We start from the raw sequence: 18,768 nt of genomic DNA, 5'->3' as shown, positions 1-18,768 counted from the left end.
AAAGCCCCATTCAGTCGGTTGACACATGCCAAGCTTTAATAATTATAGATCATTATCAAATTTATTTCAGAGGGAAGAGTTGGCTATAAGATATCTGTGTCTGTTAGTGCCATTTTTTTTATTGAGCCAGTTGGCATCTGCCTTACTATTTGCTTAAGTTTGTTGAGTAGTGTCAAACAGAAATGGTAGTTTCTTAGTGTTGGGAATCATGAAGAATTTTTTACTTCAGAAATTTCAAGGACTCGAAATGTATATGAGTAAAAACTAGATGGAAAAGTGACATCTTCGACCAGATTAGTTGTATAAATGGATGTGTGTCACCACCATTGGTCCTAAAAACAATAAGAGGGTTATGAGACACTTAGAGCTGGTTAATTAGGTGTGCCTGGCTGGCTCAGTCAGAGGAACATGTGACTCACGGTCTTGGGGTTGTGAGTTCAAGCCCCATGTTGGGTGTAGAGATTACTTAAAACTATTACTTACGATACTTAAAAAAATGAACTTAGAATCAAAATCTGTTTGGGAAGCCAGGGCATTTTGTTAAAAGTGATGTATTGGAGACATACTGGACTATAATTACTTCTTTTACCTGTCCTAATAGTTAAAAGAATTTTTTCTGGGACATAGAATTGCTTTGAACTTAACGTAAACATATTGTGAACTTAAAAAGGCCATCAGAATTGTCACATGATTATATTCTCTTAAAGGGGATTTAGAAATGCATTATCTTGAAAAGAGCTCTGGGCTGGGTATCAGATGCATGGGTTCTGGTTCCAGTTTAGATTCCAAAAAGATTAGTGACCTAGGATTAAGTTTGTTTCCTGAGTCTCTGTTTTCTCACTTAAAATCAAGAAATTCAAGTATATGATTTAAAAAATCTGTTCCAGCTGTAACATTAACTTCTGCATGGCCTCATCCAGTTTCATGGCTTCAAATATCCCATTATTAAATGCTTATGACCCCTATCTCTCAGACAACCTCTATTGCTCCCTTGAACTCTACACTCATGTATCCCCTAATGTGGCCATTACCTCCTGGATGTCTAGTAGGCATCTCCAACAACATGTTACTGTAGCAGATCCACTGATTTCCTCTCCTTCCCCTGCCAAATCTGCTTCCATGCCTTTCTTGTTTCTATAAATTCACCACGACCCACAATAGTTCTGTTCAAAACCCGAGAGTCCTCTTTTTTTTTAATTTTTATTTTGAGAGAGGAGGGGAGGAGAGAATCCCAAGCAGGTTCCATGTTCGTGCAGAGCCCATCATGGGACTCCATCCAAGTGTGAGATCATGACCTGAGCCGGTATCAAGAGTTGGACACTTAACCGACTGAGCCACCTAGGCACCTCCTGAAAGTCCTCTTTATGCCTTCCTTTCCCTCACAGTTCACGTCCACTTTATCAGTTAGTGTTTGGAGAGCTGCCTCAAATACATCCATGATCTGATCCCTTCTCAGGGTTTCCATGTTTAAGTCACTAGTGGTTTTCTGTTTTTCCTAGACTGAAACCCACACTTGTTACCCACATACAAGCAATGTAGAGTGGCTGGAATACCTGCTGAAACCAAGAGTCGGATGCTTAATGGACTGAGCCACCCAGGTGTACCTAAATATGCAAGTTTAAAGTTTACAGTTCCGGGGTGCTTGGGTGGCTCAGTCGGTCGTGTCTGCTTCTGATCTCACAGTTCATGACTTGGAGCCCCACATCAAGCTCTCTGCTGTCAATGTGGAGCCTGCTTCAGATCCTCTGTCTTCCTCTCTCTGCCCTACCCTGTGTGCGCTCTCTCTTAAAAATAAAATAGGGGCGCCTGGGTGGCGCAGTCAGTTAAGCGTCCGACTTCAGCCAGGTCACGATCTCGCGGTCCGTGAGTTCGAGCCCCGCGTCAGGCTCTGGGCTGATGGCTCAGAGCCTGGAGCCTGTTTCCGATTCTGTGTCTCCGTCTCTCTCTGTCCCTCCCCCGTTCATGCTCTGTCTCTCTCTGTCCCAAAAATAAATGAACATTGAAAAAAAAAAAAATAAAATAAAATAAGGGTGGCTGGGTGGCTCAGTCGGTTAAGCACCTGACTCTTGATTTTGGCTCAAGTCATGATCTCAGGTTCGTGGGACTGAGTCCCCTGTTGGGCTCTGAACTGGCAGTGTGGAGCCTGCTTGGGATTCTCTGTCTCTTTCTGCTCCTCCTGCACTGGCACTGTCTCTCTCAAAATAAATAAACTTCAAAATAAAATAAAAAATAAGGTTTACAGTTCAATGAGTTTTGACAAATGTATACATCCATGCGTCAACAGCCACAGTCACAATCTAGAATTTTTCTGTCATCCTTAGGTATAAGAAAGTAGAAAAGTAAAGAGGCACGTAAACTATAAGAGCCTCTCTCCAACTTTAGCATTACAGCTTTCTGCTAAAACAGTGCTTATGCTAGGTGAGTCATTCTCAACCTTGAGCGTGCTTCAGAATCACTAAAGAAGCTCAAAAATGCACAAGAAGCACTCCAGACCAATTAAATCAGAATTTAGGTATGGTATTCATGCATCCATGTATTTTTTTTTTTTTTTTTTTAAGATTTTATTTGTAAGTAATCTCTATGCCCAATATGGGCTCCAACTCACAACCTGGAGATCAAGAGCCACATGCTCCACCCAGTGAGCCAGCCAGGTGCCCCATTCATGTATTTTTTTAAAACTTCCAAGCTCAGGCGATATTGAGAACCACTATAATCTTACAAATAGATTTTTAGCTCTCATCCTCTTCTCCACTAACTTAACTCCTCAGTCTTCACATCTTACTTCAAAGGTCACATCTTCAGGGATCTCTTTTTGAACCCCTCTCCTTTGCTGTAATCTCTTTCTTATATCTACTTGTGGTTTTAGTTATGTCTGTATCCACTATATTGTAAGCTCCTCGGATCTAGGACAAGCAGCACGCATAACAATACATACAAATGAATGTATAAATGAATCTGTGAATGGAGATGTTTGTACCATCACTTAGCGCAGGTTAAGGGGGACGGCAGTACAAGTCCTGGGACAACTGGGGGATGCCTATGGCGTCTCGGTGGCCCTTGCAGGAAAGACCCTCCCAGGGCCTGCAAAGCCAAGGAGCCTTCCTTTACCTCACGAACTTTCCGAGGCTTGCAGGGAAAACCCGGCAAAGGACGCGTCTTGCGGCGCGGCCGGCGTTGTGCGGCCTCCAGCCGAAAGGAGTCGCTGTGGAGAGAGAGCAGCTTCCGGCCCGCTTTTCCCTTCTCTCTGCCACCGGCGCCAGCACGTCCTGTTTTCGTTGGCTGCTCTCGGATGGCTGCCACCGCTGGAGCTGCTGCTCTCTCTTAGTGCTGCTCCTCGCTCGGCTAGCTGAGGGCGGCGCGGCCTCTTCTTTTGTCCGGTTACCCTGCGCATTGTCCCGAAGGGTGCCGCTTTTCCCGCGGCCGGCAGCATGGGCCGGGAGTCACGGTGAGGCGGCGCGCTGAGAGGGCGAGCGGGCGGGCGGTTTCCTTGAAGTGGGGGAAAGAGGCGGGAGTTGAGGTGCCAGCGGGGCCAGGCCTGACCCCGGGCGGCCCCACGTGCGGCCAGCGCTGACCTCGGCCACTAGAGGGGCTGGGGGACCCCGGCCGAGGGAGTGGCTGTATTTGGGGCGGTGACGGCCACGGGGTTCCCAGCACTGCCTTCGCCGGTTCCAGCCCCTGGAGTGGGACCACCCCTCCAGGGCGTCAGTGATTGGGCACCACATCCCGCCATTTCCATGGAGCCCACCGTGATCGCTCTGGCAGCAGTGATCCCAGTTGAATTTCTTGCAGTTCGCATTTGCCACGTTTGCTTGGCGCCTGTTGCTGCCTATTTTAGTTCTTTGTGTGGTATTTTCCCAAGTCAGTTGAAAGGAGCGTGGAGACCAATATTTTTACATCACCTACAACATTGTACATGACTAGGCTTTTAGTGGGCTACGGTAATTGTTGCATGGAGATTTGTTTTGCAGATAGATTTCATATTTCTTTGTTACGTGTTTTTCTGTCCTTTTAAAGCTGTGTATTGGGAGGTCTTACTAGAATTAGGATATCTCTTCAAAACTTTAGATTGTTACCTGGTTTGGGACCTTGAGGTTTTTATCTCAGCGATGAGTATTTATTTGCTTTGTATTTAGCAGTTACTAAAAGATCCTTTTTATCTGGGATATAAATAATAGTTTATTTTTTGTTAAAATTGTTTAATGTTTATTCATTTTTTTTTTTTAATTTTTTTTAATGTTTATTTACTTTTGAGACAGAGAGAGAGAGCTTGAGCGAGGGATGGACAGAGAGGGAGACACAGAATCTGAAGTAGGTTCCAGGCTCTGAGCTGTCAGCACAGAGCCCGATGCGGGGCTCGAACTCGTGAACCACGAGATCATGACCTGAGCTGAAGTTGGCCGCTCAACTGACCGAGCCACCCAGGCGCCCCTGTTTATTCATTTTTTGAGAGACAGAGTGCAAGTGGGGGAGGGGCCTAGAGGGAGGGAGACACAGAACTCAAAGCAGGCTCCAGACTCTGAACTGTCAGCACAGAGCCCACCTGCGTGGCTGGAACTCATGAACTGTGAGATGATGACCTGAACTGAAGTTGGAGGCTTAACTGACTGAGCCACCCAGTTGACCCTTAATAGTTTATTGACATATAATTAACATTCAGGGAAATAGACAAAGCTTAAGGGTAGAGCTTGCTGAAATTTAGCAAATCCATAAACTGTGGAAACATCACCCGGATAAAGATAAAGAATATTTCTACATCTGCACAAAATTCCTGGGGCGTCTTTTAAATCTTCTTGAAGGCATTGGCTGTTAATTTGGCTACCCAGAGCAGAAACCTGCAAGTGTACTTATTTGATTCATTTTTCTCTCTTAACTGTCTCAACCCAATACGATTCTATATCCTCTCTCCATTCCTGCTCTCTATGACTTAATTCAGACCTAATTATTTAGTGCTCAGACTGCTACACTTGCCTCAAATTGATTATTTTCCTGTGATCTTTCCCTTCTAATAGATTCCTCACACTGCAGCCAGAGTGACACTTCTTAAATAAAGATTATGTCATTCCTCTCTTTTTGTCTGTTTTGGTTCTTTCAAGATGAAGTCACACTCTTCAGCCCGCCTTCAGGGCCCTTCACAATTAAGTCTCTTCCAGCCCTTTAGCCTTCTTCCCTGGCTTGTTTTCTAGGTTAGTTTAGGGACTGATGAAAGGTTCAGAGATGGGAAGATCAAGGTGTTAGAGAAATAAGTGAAGAGCCCAGTTTGCCTGCATATGTAGGTGTCATGAAAGGTTGAAGAAAAGTGGTAGGAGGTAGGTTCTGAAATGGAGTTGGGTCCAGAATGTGGGTGGATTGTAGATTTAGTTTCGAAGTTAAGATTTTAATTGAGAGCCTTTGAAGATTTTAAGAAATGAGTGTGTATGTTTATAATGTGGTCAGAATTCTGCTTTATGAAGATTACCTTAGCAGCAATGAGTAAAACAGATTTAAGGCAAAAGAGGGTAGAAGCAAGAAGATTTCTAAAGGTCTTCTAAAATGCCCTAACTACATAACTTTGATGTGGAGTCATGACAGAACTCTGAGGAGGTGATAAAATTGAAAAGAATCACAGAGGTGAAATTGGTGATATTTGGTGTTTTATTGGTTGTGTAGAATGAGATATTGAAGATAATTGATACTTTGAGCCTACTGACTGAAAGTTGGGATGACAAATGGTTTGGGGAGGGAAAGGCAGTAAGTTTGAGTTTCTAGGGGCACCTGGGTGGCTCAGTCAGTTAAGCGTCCAACTTCAGCTCAGGTCATGATGATCTCATGGTCTGTGGGTTCGAGCCCTGCATCGGGCTCTGTGCTGACAGCTCAGAGCCTGGAGCCTACTTACGATTTTGTGTCTCCCTCTCTCTCTGAGCATCCCCTGCTCATGCTGTCTATCTGTCTGTCTCTCTCAAAAATAAACATTAAAAAATAAGCTTGGGTTTCTACACATTTAATTTCACGTGCTTAAAGGATAATGAGGTATACTCATTCCCTAGCCATCTTATCCACGTTTATCGCTTTAAGTAGCCTTTGTACACTGATGACTCCCTTGGTGAACCCTGGACTCATATTTTCAACTACCTCCTGTACATCTCCATGTGAATGCCTAATATCCTGATTTCCCACTCTCTCCCCACATCTACTCCTCCTCAAGCTTCCTATCTTAGTACGCAGCAACTTTGTCTTTCTGCTTGGTCCACGCAAGTATCTCAGCAACACTCGTGACTTCTCCCTTGCTGTCCCACTTGACATTGAATTAGTCCTTAAATACAATCAGCTCTAGCTCCGTGATATCTACATTTTGACCCTTCCTATGGCAACTCTGAACCTGACATTCTGATCCATGCCACTACTCTCTTACTTGGGTGATTGCTATAGCATTCTACCTGTTTTCCTTGCTTCTGCACTTGGCTTCCTTCAGTTTGTTCTCCCCTCAGCAGCCAAAATTTTTTTTTTTTAAGTTTATTTATTTTGAGAGGGCATGCACATATGCATTCGTTGGGGAGGGGCAGAGAGAGAGGGAGAGAGCATCCTAAGCAGTCTCCGTGCTATTGGTGCAGAGCCTGATGTGGGGCTCTAACCCAGGAATCATGAAGTCATGACCTGAGCTGAAATCAAGAGTCGGATGCTTAGCCAACTGAGCCACCCAGGTACCTCCAGACTAATGCTTTAAAAATTGAGGTAACGTTGCTCCTGTGCTTAAAATTTTCCAGTAACCTCAACTTACTCAGATCTATAAGGCTCTACAAATCTGTGCATGTTTGGCTGCGCTATGGTATCTCTGACCTCATTTCATGGTACTCTTTCTTGGTCATTCAGCCCTAGCCACATCTGCCTTCCTTGCTGTTCCTTGGACACACCAGTCAAACTTTGTCTTCAGGGTCTTTGCACTTGTGGTGCCTGAAAAGTTTCTCCCCGATATATCTACACGGTTCTTTTTACTTTTCTCAAACTTCTGAAATGTCTCTTAGCACATTTTTCTCTAGTCACCTAGTGTAAAATAGCAAACCTCCTACCTCCCATCCTCTCTTTCATCTACTCTAATCTGTTTTTCTCCATAGCACCACGTGATGGTGATGTATTGTTTATTTTTTTCTTTACTTAACTGGTCATCCTTTTTTTTTTTTTTTTTTTTTTTTTTTACCAGAATGCAAGTTGCTTGGGACCCAGAGGCAGGAGTTTGATCTGTTCTTTTTACTGTCCTTGTTTCCCTTTTAAGATAGTTTTTTTTTCTCTCTCTACATGGACTATAAATGAAGGAATCATTACTTCCCTCTGATTTTAAGAATTGTAGGGGTTCCTGGCTGGCTCAGTGAGAAGAGCATGTGATTCTTGATCTCAGGGTTGTGATTTCAAGCCCCACGTTGGTTGTGGAGATTACTTAAATAAATAAACTTAAAAAAAAAGAGTTTATGTGTATAAAGTCCTTTCATTGTTGGGGCGCCTGGGTGGCTCAGTCGGTTGAGCATCCGACTTTGGCTCACATCATGATCTCGTGGTCTGTGAGTTCGAGCCCCACGTCGGGCTCTTTGCTGACAGCTCGGAGCCTGGAACCGGCTTCGGATTCTGTGTCTCCCTCTCTCTCTGCCCCTCCCCCACTCATGCTCTGTCTCTCTCTCTCTCTGTCAAAAATAAATAAACATTAAAAAAATTAAAAAAAAAACAAAGTCCTTTCATTGTTTAATTTGTGTGCTGAGATATATTGGGAAAATGTGATTAAATAAAATATCATACAAGCTAACTGTGTTTCCTAAACTTAATCTTGACCTTACTTTCTAGCCATTATCGGAAGCGGTCAGCATCAAGGGGGCGCTCTGGAAGTCGATCTAGAAGTCGCTCACCTGACAAAAGAAGTAAACGTGGAGATGACAGGCGGTCTAGAAGCCGAGATAGAGATAGAAGGAGAGAGAGGTCTCGTAGCAGGGATAAAAGAAGATCTCGGTCAAGAGACCGGAAGCGCCTGAGGTAAGAATTTAAAGATTCACGATAAATTGGTCTCTGTCAGCTAAATTCAGCTTCTTCAAAAGTGTGACTTGGACTGGATTTTAGTGGCCCCTTTATAGGCACTCTGTTTTAACTCCAGCTTGTTTGATTAGGTCAAGAAGTGATTTGCCTGGAACAAAGACTTTCAAACAGTATTTTAAGTTTGGAAACGTTTGGCTCTATTTCCTGTAATCCAAAGAGAACCAAATAAATAAAAATTAAGAAAGGGTGGGCAGTGCCCAGCTGGGATTAGTGGGTAGAGCATACAATTCTTGATTGCTGGTTTATGAGTTTTACCCTTATGTTGGGTGTGGAGCCTACTTAAAAACCAAAACCAAAACCAAACCAAAGAGAACCTTCAGAGCCCCCTGAGGGAGGTTTTAAAAGCCAGTAAAAGATAAGGTAATATGCTGTCAAGGGGGTTCTGTTCTAATTCTGTCCCAAGAACGCTGACCACTATGTTCAGAGCAGCCACTAAAGCTGATAGGAGAAGGAAAAAGGACAGAGCTACCCAAGCCCTACTTGCTGTTTGTCACTTTAAAAAAATTTTTAAGGATTTGTATTTTTAAGTAATCCCTACACCCATTGTGGGGCTCAAACTTACCCAAAATCATGAGTTGATTGCTCTATTGACTGAGCCATCCAGGCGCTCCCGTTTGACACAATTTTTAAAAACCATTTTATTTTTTATTTTTTTATTTTATTTTTTATTTTTTTTAATTTTTATTTAAAAAAAATTTTTTTTTTTAACGTTTATTTATTTTTGAGACAGAGAGAGACAGAGCACGAACGGGGGAGGGTCAGAGAGAGAGGGAGACACAGAATCTGAAACAGGCTTCAGGCTCTGAGCAGTCAGCACAGAGCCCGATGCGGGGCTCGAACTCACGGACCGCGAGATCGTGACCTGAGCCGAAGTCGGACGCTCAACCGACTGAGCCACCCAGGTGCCCCTTAAAAACCATTTTAGATTTAAACGAAAGAACACCCTAATTTTTATTTTACGTGCTTGCATTTTCTTAGGCACGAATCAAGCAGCTATAACCTTCCTAAGAGGTAAAAGACATTGTCTTTAAATAAAAATCTTCGCCACACCAAAAAAAATTTCTGATAAGTTTTTTATTAAAATAGGAAAGAAGACAGGGTTGTATAGGTGTTATGAACTAATCACAGAAAAAAAACCCTATTTTTTTCCAAACATTAGAAGGAGAACTAGCAAAGGTACTCAGGGAGAATATTCATCTTTTAGAATGCATATAGTGCAATTTCTTCAGTTTTGTATTATGTGGTCCCAGGAACAGTTTCATATAATTCAGTCAAGTATGTGTTAAGTGAAATTGATTACTTAAGATAATGTCTTTGAGAGTGAATCACGAGGTTTTAGGGACACCTGGGTGGCTCCGTCAGTTAAGCGTCCAACTTTGGCTTGGGTCATGATTTCACACTTCATGAGTTTGAACCCTGCATAGGGCTCTCTGCTGTCAGCGCCGAGCCTGCTTCGGATCCTCTGTCTCCCTCTCTCTCTGCCTCTCCCTGACTTGTGCTTTTTTTCTTGCTCTTTCAAAAATAAATAAACTTAAAATAAAAAAAAGAATCATGAGGTTTTAGAGCAAGAAGGATTTTGAGATTATGTAAGTAAAGTCTCCATATCATATAGATAAGGAAACTGAGCCACAGAGTTGATCTGCCATATGTCATGTGACTGCCAGCTCTAGAATAGAAATTTTTGTTTCCTACTCTTCATGTCTGTGATCTTCCCATAGCCCCATTGTGCCTATCCTTATACTTAGGTTTTGGCTGATTTTGGGTTTTAGATTTTCTACTATAGGCTGTAGATTTCAAAAAGCTATTATGACAGATTTGCTATGTTTTTCAACAGATATCATTTTGGAATTAGTATCAGTTTTTTGTTGACCATTTGTAAGAATTGGCTTTACTTGTTCCCTGTTTATTTACTAAAGTTTATTTATTTATTTTGAGAGAGAGAACCAGCAGGGGAGGGGAAGGGAGAAAGAATTGAAAGCAGGCTCCATGCTGTCATGCTGTCAGTGCAGAGCCCATTGAGGGACTTGAACCCATTAATCCAGATACCATGACCTGAGCCCAAACCAAGAGTCAGACCCTTAACAAACTGAGCTACCTAGGCCCCCTCCTTGTTCCCTATCTATCTATTTATTTTTAACATTTATTTATTTTTAGAGAGAGAAAGAGAGAGCTGGGGAGGGGCAGAGAGAGAGGGAGAGAGAATCCTAAGCATGCTTCACACTGTCAGTGCAGAATCTGATGTGTGGCTTGAACTCACCAACTGTGAGATCATGACCTGAGCCAAAACCAAGAGGCAGACGCTTAACCAACTGAACCACTTAGGTGCCCCAATTGTTCCCTATTTATATCTGATTTGATGGTTAATTGAAATCTCAGCCTTTAGTAATGGTAATAATTAAGAAGCTCTTTCAACATGGCACAGAAACATTATCTGAAAGAATCTCTAATTGGTCATAGAATGAATGGAAAGTGTCCTTTCAGGCGTTCCAGAAGTAGAGAGAGAGATCGAAGTCGAGAGCGAAGAAGATCTCGAAGTCGAGACAGGAGACGCTCCAGGAGTAGAAGCCGAGGCCGGCGATCCAGATCCTCAAGTCCTGGCAATAAAAGCAAGAAAGCTGAGAATAGGTAATGTTATCATTGGACTGTATCTGTCTTGCAGGTTGGGAACGGACTCTTCACTATTCCTTTTCTCTCTTTCTTTCTTTTTTTTTTTTCCCCACTGATTTTGGCTGCTATGATGAACTGTTGGTTGAATTTTAATAGGTTATAAAGCTTGTAAATTATTGGAAAATACTAGATTCGATTGGTTTTAACACTCAATACATTGTTCTCTTTAATATCTACTTTTAATAGTCAGGAATATATTATATAAACCTCTTCCTAGGAACTCTGGTTTTCTTTTGAGGTATGTTTTTAACATTTTTAACATTGATTTGACAGATAACTTTTTTTTTAACGTTTATTTTTGAGAGAGAGAGAGAGAGCGGGAGCAGAAGAGGGGGAAGAGAGAGTGGGAGAGAGAGAATCTTAAGCAGGCTCTGTGCTAACAGCTCAGGACCTGATATGGGGCTCAAACTCACGAACCTTGAGATTGTGACCTGAGCTGAAATCAAGAGTCAGATGGTTAACTGACTGAGCCACCCAAGCATCCCATTTGACAGTTTTTAAATCATGACATGTATTACTGAATTGCTGTTCAGGATGGGTGTGAACTTTGCTTGTGTTAAGTTAAATATACATGTTTCCTTAACATGCCAGTACCATTCAATTTTGAGTTATTGGTTATGTCTTTTAGACATAATATGTTTACTTTTTTATCTGTGTCATTTATGTTTATTCTTTATATTTCTCTTGTCAATGGTTCATTCTTTTCCTGTTTGTAAAAGTGGTGTCAAAGGATAGTCAATACATGAATTTGTGTCTGTTTTCTGTACCTTCTTCATATTAGTCGTGAGGATTTTTTTCCTGTCATTAATTTTGTTAGTTTTATTTTACTGAGGTCCATATAATAATGTCCATTAGGACTATTTTAAGTTAAAATATAAATTCAGAAAAGTGAATGAAGTATAAATATGCAGTTTATTAAGTAATTATAAAGCAATACGCATGTAAACACCACTAAGGTTTAGAAATACAACATTGTCAGTATCTCCAGAAGCCATCCATGTCTGTTCTCTAACCTAGCTCTTTACTACCCTAGATAAAACCATTCCTGACTTTTGTACTAGTAACTTCTTTCTATTTATTTATCATCTGTGTTTGCATCTGGAAAAAGAATAGTTTAGATTTGTATTTTTAACTTTACCTGAATGAATCACATATTCTTTTGTATCTGTGTTGGTGATTGTTTGAGACTCATCTGTGTTACATATAACAGTAGGTCGTTTGCATTGCTGAATACTATTCTGCGGCATAAATATACCACTATATATCCATTTTACTGAGGTACGTGTTTGGGTTGTTTTAACTTTTAGGTGCTTGTGAATGTTTTTTTTTTTAAGTTTATTACATTTATTTTGGGGAGAGAGAGAGAGAAAGAGAGCAAGTGAGGGAGGGGTGGAGAAAGAGGGAGACACAGAAGGAATCTGAAGCAGGCTCCAGGCTCTAAGCTGTCAGCACAGAGCCCGATCTGGGGCTCGAACTTGTGGACTGTGAGATCATGACCTGAGCCGAAGTTAGATGCTCAACTGACTGAACCACCCAGGTGCCCTGTGAACATTTGTATGTATGTTTCCTAGTGTACATGTGCATGAGTTTCCCTAGTCTGTATATACGAATAATTACATGGCCAGAGAATTAACATAGCTTCAAAAAAAAAAAAGAATTAACATACCTTCATTTTTACTAGGTGATCCCAAATGCTTTCCAGAGGGGTTATACTAATTATACTCCCACAAACATTATGATAATTGTGTTGTCTCGTACCCTTCCTAGTATTTGGTATTGTCAGTCCTTCTGATTTTTGCTAACTGGTTAGATATGTTATACCAATATCATTGTGGTTTTAATTTGTATTTCTCTACCAGTGAGGTTGAACATCTTTTCATATGTTTGCTTGTCATTTGAATTTCTTCTTTTCTGAAGTATGTTAAAAATCTTTTTGCTTATTTTTCTGTTGGGTTGTTTCTTTAAAAATTGATTCATAGGAAGTTTTTGTTGTTATTTTTAAATATCCTGGATGGTTGTTTACTGTCATTTTTATGAATGGCAAATATATTCTCTTACTCTGTAGTTTGTCTTTTCACTCTGCAATGATACTTTTGATGAACAGAGACTTAAGAAAGAAGAAACATTTCTCGATTCATTTTGTGTATTGAGAAGAATGTAGATATTAAAACCTGACAAGGGCAGTGTGAGAAAATTATAGGCTATACTCATTCTAAACATAAATATTATATCAAATCCAACCATATGTAAAAAAAAATAATTATGACTTAGTTGGCTTTATTCCAGAAATGGAAGATTAGTTTAACATTAGAAAATGTATCATTGGGGGCGCCTGGGTGGCGCAGTCGGTTAAGCGTCCGACTTCAGCCAGGTCACGATCTCGCGGTCCGTGAGTTCGAGCCCCGCGTCGGGCTCTGGGCTGATGGCTCAGAGCCTGGAGCCTGTTTCCGATTCTGTGTCTCCCTCTCTCTGCCCCTCCCCCGTTCATGCTCTGTCTCTCTCTGTCCCAAAAATAAATAAACGTTGAAAAAAAAAGAAAATGTATCATTGTAATACTTTATATTAGTAAGAGCCAAAGTGAAAATTCTTAGTTATTTAAGTAGATTCAGAAAAGTGTTTTTTGTGTTTTCTTAAAATTTTTTAAAAAATCTTTATTTTTTTAGTTTACATCCACATTAGCATGTAGTGCAACAATGCTTTTAGGAGTAGGTTCCTTAATGCCCCTTACCCATTTAGCCCATCCCCTCTCCCATAGCCCCTCTAGTAACCTTTTGTTTGTTCTCCATATTTAAGAGTCTCTTATGTTTTTGCCCCTTATGTTCATCTAGAGTCCTCATATGAGTGAAGTCATATGATAGTTGTCTTTCTCTAATTTCGCTTAGCATAATACCCTCTAGTTCCATCCACGTAGTTGCAAATGGCAAGATGTCATTCTTTTTGGTTGCCGAGTAATACTCCATTGTATAGATATACCACATCTTCTTTATCCATTCATCCATCCATGGACATTTGGGCTCTTTCCATACTTTGGCTATTGTCGATAGTGCTGCTATAAACATTGGGGTGCATGTGCCCCTTCGAAACAGCATACCTGTATCTCTTGGATACATACCTAGTAGTGCAATTGCTAGGTTGTAGGGTAGTTCTAATTTTAATTTTTTGAGGAAACTCCATACTGTTTTCCAGAGTGGCTGCATCAGCTTGCATTGCCACCAACAATGCAAAGAGATCCTCTTTCTCCTCATCCTCGCCAACATCTGTTGTTGCCTGAGTTGTTGATGTTAGCCATTCTGACAGGTGTGAGGTGGTATCTTATTGTGGTTTTGATTTGTATTTCCCTAATGATGAGTGATGTTGAGCATTTTTTCACGTGTCGGTTGGCCATCTGGATGTCTTCTTTGGAGAAGTGTCTATTCATGTCTTTTGCCCATTTCTTCACTCGATTATTTGTTTTTTGGGTGTTGAGTTTGAGAAGTTCTTTACGGATTTTGGATACTAACCCTTTATCTAATAATGTTGTTTGCAAGTATCTTTTCCCATCCCGTCGGTTGCCTTTTCGTTTTGCTGATTGTTTCCTTTGTGGTGTAGGAGCTTTTTATTTTGATGAGGTCCCAATAGTTCATGTTTGCTTTTGTTTCCCTTGCCTCCAGAGATGTGTTGAGTAAGAAGTTGCTGAGGCCGAGGTCAAAGAGGTTTTTGCCTGCTTTCTCCTCGAGGATTTTGATGGCTTCCTGCCTTACATTTAGGTCTTTCATCCATTTTGAGTTTATTTTCGTGTATGGTGTAAGAAAGTGGTCCAGGTTCATTTTTCTGCATGTCGCTGTCCAGTTTTCCCAGCACCATTTGCTGAAGAGACTGTCTTTATTCCATTGGATATTCTTTCCTGCTTTGTCAAAGATGAGTTGGCCATACATGTGTGGGTCCATTTCTGGGTTCTCTATTCTGTTCCATTGATCTGAGGGTCTGTTTTTGTGCCAGTACCATACTGTCTTGATGATTACAGCTTTCTAATACAGCCTAAAGTCCAGGACTGTGATGCCTCCTGCTTTGGTTTTCTTTTTGAAGATTGTTGTTGCTATTTAGGGTCTTTTCTGGTTCTTAGCATACATGGATAGAAAAGTATTTGACAAACTGATTGAAAAATTAGAAATGCAATGGCATAAACAATCTTTTTTTTTTTTTTAATTTTTATTATTTTTGAGAGACAGAGAGACAGAACATGAATGGGGGAGGAGCAGAGAGAGAGGGGGACACAGAATCCAAAGCAGGCTTCAGGCTCTGTGCTATCAGCACAGAGCCCGACGCGCACAAACTGTGAGATCATGACCTTAGGCAAAGTTGAATGCTCAACTGACTGAGCCACCCAGCTGCCCCTCTAATGTACTTTTTCTTTTTACTTTTTTTTTTTTTTTAACGTTTATTTATTTTTGAGATGGAGAGAGACAGATCATGAACAGGGGAGGGTCAGAGAGAGGGAGACACAGAATCTGAACAGGCTCCAGGCCCTGAGCTGTCAGCACAGAGCCCGACGCGGGGCTCGAACTCACTGACCGTGAAATCATGACCTGAGTCGAAGTCGGCCGCTTAACAGACTGAGCCACCCAGGCGCTCCTCTAATGTACTTTTAAAAGCACCAATTATAAGGGGTGTAAAAGTAGACTGAAATGATTGCATTAAAATAAGAAATTTTATTCATTATAAGATATCATACATAGGGGAAAATGCACGTCTATTGGGGTTTTAAACATTATTACATACCAAATTATCTTGTAGAATATTAATGTTTTGGTATATTTCTTTGTGTGTCAAATTTTACCTCCTATTTAAATTTTGTAATTATTTTTATGTGATATGTCCACTTTTTCTTGGGCAAATTGCCAAATATTTAATAATTAATGGTATTTGTTGCTACTTATAGGATTAAGTTTTCATTATATTTCCAGGATGTTTATTAACGTAATATGAAAGTGAAATTGACTCTCAGAAGTTAAATGTAAAATGCAGGTCGGGGCACCTGGGTGGCTCAGTCATTTAAGCATCTGACTCTTGATTTCAGCTGAGGTCATGATCTTGTGGGTTCGGTTCGTGGGTTTGAGCCCTGCATCAGGCTCCATGCTGTCGGTGTGGATCCTGCTTGGGATTCTCTCTTCCTCTCTCTCTGCTCCTCCCACACTCATGGTGCCTCTGTCTCTCTCAAAATAAATAAATAAACTTTAAAAAAAAAAGTAAAATGCAGGTCTTTACAAATATTTTAAGGGGTGTGTGGGTGGCTCAGTTCGGTTGAGCGTCCCACTTCAGCTCAGGTCATGATGTTGCAGTTTGTCAGTTCAAGCCCTGCATCGGGCTTTGTGCTGACAGCTCAGCACGTGGAGCCTGCTTTAGATTCTGTGTCTTCCTGTCTTTCTGACCCTCCCCTGCTCACACTCTGTCTCTCTTTCTCTCAAAAATAAAAATTATAAAAAAATTAAAAAAAAATTTTTAAATGTGAATGTTTCTGAATACAAATAGATGATGTTTCTTTTTTTCTTTTTTTTGTAGGTCTAGGTCCAAAGAGAAAACAGATAGTGGGGAAAGTTCTAAAGAGAAGAAAAAAGACAAAGATGACAAGGAAGATGAAAAAGAAAAAGATGCTGGTGTATGTTTACTAACAAATAATTGTATAATATCAAGCTTGTTTCTGTAATCACAGATTGTTGTTTTTTTTTATTGCTATGTATTTTGAACTTAAAAAAAATTATTTATTTATTCATTTTTAAATGTTTATTTTTGAGAGCTAGAGAGAGCACGAACAAGGAAGGGGCATAGAGAAAGGGAGAAACAGAATCCAAAGCAGGCTCCAGGTCCTGAGTTTCAGTATAGAGCCTGATATGGGGCTTGAACTCACAACTGCCATACTATGACCTGAGGTGAAATCAAGAGTTGGTCGTTTAACTGACTGAGCCACCCAGGTGTCCCTGGATAAAGCCTTTACAAAGGCTGTTTCTAGGAAACTTAAACATAAAGGCTAAACACAAAAGCTGGTTGTTTTTTTGTTTTTAAATATATTTTTAATGTTTTTTGTTTCTTTTGTGGGGTGGGCAGAGGGGCATAGAGAGAGAATGAGTAGAGAATCCCAAACACTCTCTGCATTGTCAGCATAGAGCCTGATGCATGGCTGGATCTCTTGAACCTGTGAAATCATGACCTGAGCCAAAATCACGAGTTGGACACTTAACCAACTGAGTCACCCAGGTGCCCCCTATGACCAAAGCTTTTTAATCATGTTGGTACATAGCTTTCCCTTACTCATTAATTTCTAATAGAAAATTTCTTTTTCATGGTGGCAGTTTAAGAGGAGTTTAGAGGATTTGAAGTTGACAATAACTGACAACTAGGGAATTTTGCGTGTTTATTTATCTAGTTTCTAGTTGAGGAAGAAAGTGAATTCCTGTGTGTATTTTGATGTAATGAAAAAGAGATTAGATTATGGTTTTTGAAGTCTCTCTGCTTTCTTTTTTTTTTTTTCAAAAAAAATTTTTTTTTTTCAACGTTTATTTATTTTTGGGACAGAGAGAGACAGAGCATGAACGGGGGAGGGGCAGAGAGAGAGGGAGACACAGAATCGGAAACAGGCTCCAGGCTCTGAGCCATCAGCCCAGAGCCTGACGCGGGGCTTGAACTCAGGGACCGCGAGATCGTGACCTGGTTGAAGTCGGACACTTAACCGACTGCGCCACCCAGGCGCCCCAGTCTGTCTGCTTTCTTAGTTGAAGATGCTTTTTGTTATGAATTCATTTTGCTGGTGTATTTGTGGATATGTTTAAAAGATGTGTGATCTAAATCTTTTCTAAACTAAGGAGTTTGTAAATACATGTTTTTCCTTTTCCTTTCTTATACTTTGAAAAAGTTATTTGGAATATTGCTGAAATAAAGTTGTTAATCTTTGTTTCCTTCTCTCACTGTCTCTCTTGTCCCCCCCCCCCCCCCAAGAACTTTGATCAGAATAAGCTGGAAGAAGAAATGAGGAAGCGAAAAGAACGAGTAGAAAAATGGCGAGAGGAGCAACGTAAAAAGGCCATGGAAAACATAGGGGAACTAAAAAAGGAAATTGAAGAGATGAAACAAGGGAAAAAATGGAGTTTAGAAGATGATGATGGTATATTCATTTGGTACACTAATAGTCTATATAACAATTCATGTAGAATATTCTTTCTAATACTTCATAGTGGAAATTTTTAGGCATTTTTTCTCTTGTGGAAAAACGTACCATTTTAACCTTTTTTTAAATGTACAATTCCATGGCATTAAGTACATTCATGGTGTTGTGTATCATCCATCATCACCAGCCATTTCCAGAATGTTTTCATCATCCCAAACAGAAACTCTGTGCCCACAAAGATTAATTCCCCATCCTGCCCTACCCTCCACCTGCTTATCCCCCAAAATATCTATTCTGTGAATTTGCCTTTTGTAAGTACCTCACATAAATGCAGTCATACGGTCTTTGCCCTTTTGTGTCTGGCTTATTTGACTCAACATAATGTCCTCAAGGTTCTTCCATGTTGTAGCATGTGTCAAAATTTCATTCCTTTTTTATGGCGGAATGATATTCCATTGTATGTGTATACTGCGTTTTGTTTACCTATTGGTCTATTCGATATGTAGGTTGTTTACACCTTTTGACTGTTGTGAATAAAGCTGCTGCAAGTATTGGTATGCAAATATACATTTGAATCCCTGCTTTTAGTTTTTTAGTTAATATACCTAGGAGTGGAATTGCTGGGTTCATATTGAGATATTAAATCTCTCTAATAATATTTATGTTAAAATGTAAAGTGTAGGATAGTGTTCAGTAAGGATCACTGATTTTACCTCATTTTTGTTGTTTTTTTATTAAAAAAATTTTTTTTAATGTTTATTTTTGAGAGAGAGAGAGAGAGAGAGAGAGAGAGTGTGAGTGGGGGACGGTCAGAGAGAGAGGGGGAGACAGAGTCCGAAGCAGGCTCCAATCTCAGTGGTCAGCACAGAGCCTGACACAGGGCTCGAACTCAAACCGTGAGCCAAAGTCAG

At 40.6% G+C, this 18,768-nt stretch overlaps 1 protein-coding gene across 2 annotated transcripts in view; it reads left to right on the top strand.

Moving 5' to 3' along the window:
• The first annotated feature begins 3,258 nt into the window (after positions 1 to 3,258).
• The window catches only part of DDX46 (DEAD-box helicase 46), a 71,856-nt gene continuing 56,346 nt past the window's right edge, over positions 3,259 to 18,768 (top strand). For both annotated transcript variants that reach the window (XM_086703782.1, XM_086703774.1), the window contains exons 1-5: positions 3,259 to 3,445; positions 7,807 to 7,992; positions 10,534 to 10,677; positions 16,258 to 16,354; positions 17,689 to 17,854. In XM_086703782.1, coding sequence (XP_086559908.1) covers positions 3,429 to 3,445; positions 7,807 to 7,992; positions 10,534 to 10,677; positions 16,258 to 16,354; positions 17,689 to 17,854 — 610 coding nt within the window. In that variant the 5' untranslated portion in view covers positions 3,259 to 3,428. The remainder of the gene's footprint in view (positions 3,446 to 7,806; positions 7,993 to 10,533; positions 10,678 to 16,257; positions 16,355 to 17,688; positions 17,855 to 18,768) is intronic.

The sequence above is a fragment of the Puma concolor genome, chromosome A1 (assembly GCF_028749965.1).
Source record: "Puma concolor isolate L17-30 chromosome A1, mPumCon1.1.hap2, whole genome shotgun sequence".
In the NCBI taxonomy this organism is placed as follows: domain Eukaryota; kingdom Metazoa; phylum Chordata; class Mammalia; order Carnivora; family Felidae; genus Puma; species Puma concolor.
Note: the sequence above shows the minus strand (reverse complement) of the source record. Positions and strands in the feature narration are given on the sequence as shown.